The sequence below is a fragment of the Agelaius phoeniceus genome (genome assembly GCF_051311805.1).
Source record: "Agelaius phoeniceus isolate bAgePho1 chromosome W unlocalized genomic scaffold, bAgePho1.hap1 SUPER_W_unloc_1, whole genome shotgun sequence".
Lineage (NCBI taxonomy): Eukaryota > Metazoa > Chordata > Aves > Passeriformes > Icteridae > Agelaius > Agelaius phoeniceus.
In genome coordinates, this window is record NW_027509866.1 from 7,930,552 (window position 1) to 7,934,881 (window position 4,330).

The 4,330-nt window shown below is 57.8% G+C and overlaps 1 protein-coding gene across 1 annotated transcript; it reads right to left on the reverse strand.

Moving 5' to 3' along the window:
- Positions 1 to 2,594: 2,594 nt before the first annotated feature.
- LOC143692483 (olfactory receptor 14J1-like) lies at positions 2,595 to 3,527 on the reverse strand. The gene has a single exon (XM_077172715.1). The coding sequence runs from the start codon at positions 3,525 to 3,527 to the stop codon at positions 2,595 to 2,597; it is 933 nt and encodes a 310-aa protein (XP_077028830.1).
- Between the last annotated feature and the right edge of the window lie 803 nt (positions 3,528 to 4,330).

The following is a 4,330-nucleotide window of genomic DNA, read 5'->3' on the forward strand; positions in this document are numbered from 1 at the left end:
AGTTCTGGGCCCCCAATTTAAGAAGGACGTGGAGGGGCTGGATTCTTTCCAGAGAAGGGCAACAAGGCTGGGGAGGGGTCTGAAACACAAGTCCTGTGAGGAGCAGCTGAGGGAGCTGGGGTTGTTTATCCTGGAGAAGAGGAGGCTCAGGGGAGACCTCATCACTCTCTACAACTCCCTGACAGGAGGGAGCAGCCAGGTGGGGGTCGGGCTCTTCTCCCAGGGAACAGTGACAGGACAAGAGGACACAGCCTTCAGCAGCACCAGGGGACATTTAGGCTGGACATTAGGAAATATTCTTCACACAAAGCGTGATTGGGCATCAGAATGGGCTGCCCAGGGAGGTGGGTGAGTCACCATCCCTGGCAGTGTTTAACGAAAGACTGGATGTGGCACTCAGTGCCCTGGTCTGGGTGACAAGGTGGTGTTGGGTGCCAGGCTGGCCTTGATGCTCTCCAAATCTTTTCCAGCCCAGTTGATTCTCTGATGATTGTGACACTGCAGGGCCTGGTGGCACTAAGAGGACCATGGTGACACTGTGTACGACATGGCAGCACAGAGCCAAGGGGCCATGGTGACACTGTGGGGCTGGATGGAAGCAAGGAGTCCATGATGACAGTCTGGGTCCTGGTGGCATCACAGAGGCCACTGTGACCCTGCAGGGCCTTGTGGAACCATGCAGAGCATTGTGACAGAGCAGGACCTGGTGTCACGATGGGGCCATTGTGACCCTGCAGGGCCCCATGGAACCAAGGGGCCAGGGCTGCTCCTCAGGGACTCCTGGAATGAAGGAAACATGTTTGACACCGTGGTGGCCCTTGGGACCAAGAGGCCATTGTGCCACTGTGGAACCAAGGAGAGCATTGCTGCACTGCCAGACCTCATGGAACCAAGGATCCATTGTGCCACTGCAGGGCCTTGGGGGACCATGGTACCATTGTGGCACTGAGGGGCCCAAGGATCCAAGGGACTTTGTGACACCAAGGGGTCCCATGGAACCAAAGGGACATTGTGACACTGGGAGGCCTCATGGAACGATGGTGACACCAATTTGGCTGGGAGTGTGGACCTGCTGGAGAGTAGGAGGGCTCTGCACAGGGCCCTGGACAGGCTGGATCCAGGGCCCAAATCCAACAAGGTGAGTTTTAACAAGTCCAAGTGCCGGGTCCTGCACTTTGGCCACAACAACCCCTGCAGCACTACAGGCTGGGGACAGAGTGGCTGGAGAGCAGCCAGGCAGAGAGGGACCTGCAGGGACTGATGGACAGCAGGCTGGATATGAGGCAGCAGTGTGCCCAGGTGGGCAAGAAGGCCAATGGCTCCTGGCCTGGATCAGGAATGTTGTGGCCAGCAGGAGCAGGGAAGAGATGGGCTGATTGCAGGGGAGGGAGCAGGGATGGGCAAGAGGAAGAAATTTTTGCCAGGAAGAGTAAAGAAAGCAAAGGAGAAGCCAAGGAAATGCCGAGGGCAGTTTGGGGGTGGCTGCCAGGCAGCCCTGGCTCTGAGCAACAGCGTCTGCAGTGGCACAGGAAACTCCCAGCTGATGGGAACAAACTTTCTGGCTGAGTGCAGAGGCCAGGACAAAGCTGAGTGGTTTCCCTGGTGTCCCCCAGGCCTTGCTGGCCCCAGGGGCTGATGGCATTTGTGCTCCCTCAGGTTCATGTCCCCACAGCAACAGCATGGGGGTGCTGGCCCTGCTGTGTGCAATGCAACCAGGGGCTGCTGAGGCAGTGCTGCCGTGTCTGTGCCTGCAAGGATGGGGCACCTGTGTGAGCTGGGGGAGAGGCCAGGGCTGCAGAGGGGGGATGTTGTTGGCAGCTGCATGAGGATGCTCTGGGACGCTGCCCTGGGCTGTGCAGCGCACTGGGCATGGATCAGCCCCTGCTCTGCTGCTCCTTCCCGTCTGCCCCAGGGCCCTTGCAGAGCCCCAGCCATGCTGTTTGCCCCCAGCCTGCCCACGGCCAGCCTGGGGCTGCTGACGGGGGTTTCTGTGCTGAGCATTGGCCTGGCCGTGTTCTTGAGAGAGCCTGGGCAAGGAGCCTGGAGCCCCCAGGGCCTGGCCTGAGGCGCCAGCGCTGCCCCAGCAGTGCCCATGGCCTGTCCCTGCTGCAGCCCCGGCACTGCCACCCCCAGGGCTGTGCCCGGCCCCGAGAGCACTCAGGCCCTGCAGCAACACCAGGGCCACCAGGGCAGCGGGGCAGGGCCACGGCGGCAGCACTGGCAACACCAAGTGCTGCTGCTGCTGCTGCTGCTGGGCACAGCTACTGGGCCAGCACTGATCTGCCCCAGCTCTGCACACAGACATTGCTGCTGCAGCTCCAGAGAAGGCAACACAAGGGCATCTCTGCAGAAAACTCTGCTGGGACATCCTTTAGTTCTTTAAAGGCACCAAGAGCGTAGCCCCTCACTGACACAGTCTGTGGCCACAGGGAAGGTGGTGAGAAACAAAATGAGAAATGGCACAATAAACGGCTATTTTTGTAGACAATATGAAAAAGCTAAAACAAACGAAAAAAAGCCCACAATCAAACCAACAAGAAGTATGAAAGATGAATTTTTATTACAAGGGATGATTTGCAGGAAATTGAAGCAGTTTAATGTTTCTGAAAGCATCCAGTCATCAGTCTCCTCCCTGCAGCCTTGAGCTCCTGGTTCCTCAGGCTGTAGATGAGGGGGTTCAGGGCTGGAGGCACCACCGAGTACAGAACTGACACGGCCAGATCCAGGGATGGGGAGGACATGGAAGGGGGGTTCAAGTGGGCAAACACAACAGCGCTGAGGAACAAGGAGACCACGGCCAGGTGAGGGAGGCAGGTGGAAAAGGCTTTGTGCCGTCCCTGCTCAGAGGGGATCCTAAGCACAGCCCTGAAGGTCTGCACATAGGAGAAAACAATGAACAAAAAACAGCTAAGTGCTAAAGAGGCACTAACAGCAAGAAGGCCCTGTTCTCTGAGGTAGGATTTTGAGCAGGAGAGCTTGAGGATCTGTGGGATTTCACAGAAGAACTGGCCCAGGGCATTGCCATGGCACAGGGGCAGGGAAAATGTATTGGCTGTGTGCATGAGAGCATTGAGAAAGGCACTGGCCCAGGCAACTGCTGCCATGTGGGCACAAGCTCTGCTGCCCAGGAGGGTCCCGTAGTGCAGGGGTTTGCAGATGGACACGTAGCGGTCATAGCACATCACAGTCAGGAGATAAAACTCTGCTCCAATGAAGAACAGGAAAAAAAAGAGCTGTGCAGCACATCCTGTGTAGGAGATGTTGCTGGTGTCCCAGAGGGAATTGTGCATGGCTTTGGGGACAGTGGTGTAGATGGAGCCCAGGTCAGCGAGGGCCAGGTTGAGCAGGAAGAAGAACATGGGCGTGTGCAGGTGGTGGCCGCAGGCTACGGCGCTGATGATGAGGCCATTGCCCAGGAGGGCAGCCAGGGAGATGCCCAGCAAGAGGCAGAAGTGCAGGAGCTGCAGCTGCCGCGTGTCTGCCAATGCCAGCAGGAGGAAGTGCCTGATGGAGCTGCTGTTGGACATTTGCTGTGCCTTGGCATGGGGATCTGTAAGAAAAGTAATCATGGAATAGTTGGGTTTGGAGAGGACTTGCAATATCCCAGCAGAGCCTGGGGGCACTTTCCCCCCACTGCCTGCCCAGGGCTCTGCTGCCTGGAGCTGTCCCTGCCAGCAGCTGCTTCCCTGTGCCCAGGGCTGGGCCCTGCCAGTGCTGCCAGAGCCCAGCCCAGCCCTGGGGGCTCAGCTCTGCCCTGCAGAGCCCTCCCAGCTCAGGCACTGCCCAGGGGCACCTCTGGCTCTGCAGGCTCTAATGGCAACGTCAGAGCAACCCTGAGGAGGCTGGAAAAGTGACCCTGATGCTGCCTCTAAGGGGTCCTGTGCTGATTTCTGTCACTGCCGGCTTTATTCTTACCGGAAAGAAATTTGGTTTTTTTCCTCGACCTGAACTGAGAGATGAAGATCTGTGTACAAATCCCATCCAGGCAACCCTGAGCAGTAGAATAAAAAGCAGGATTTTCCCTTTTATGCAGCCCCTGCCTTGCTGTGCTCCCTGTATAATCTACTTGGAAATGTTCTGCAGTTAAATGCCATGCTCGGATCAGTCCTGAACAATGCAGCATCCTCCCCACACAAGGAGAACACTTCCAAGCCTCACCAGCTGTCTCCTCACAGCCAGATCTTGTCCCCCAGTGCTGGGAGCAGCTGCCAGGGATGGCTGAGAGCTGTCCCTGGCAGGCAGCAGAGTCCCTGCCCCAGCACAGCGCCCTGGGCTGCAGGACCCTGCTCTGCAGGACAGCCCTGGGCACCCCTGGCTGCTCTGCACAAGA

Coding starts and splice junctions, on each gene's coding strand:
- LOC143692483 (XM_077172715.1), bottom strand. CDS start 3,527: ATGTCCAACAGCAGCTCCATCAGGCACTTCCTCCTGCTGGCATTGGCA.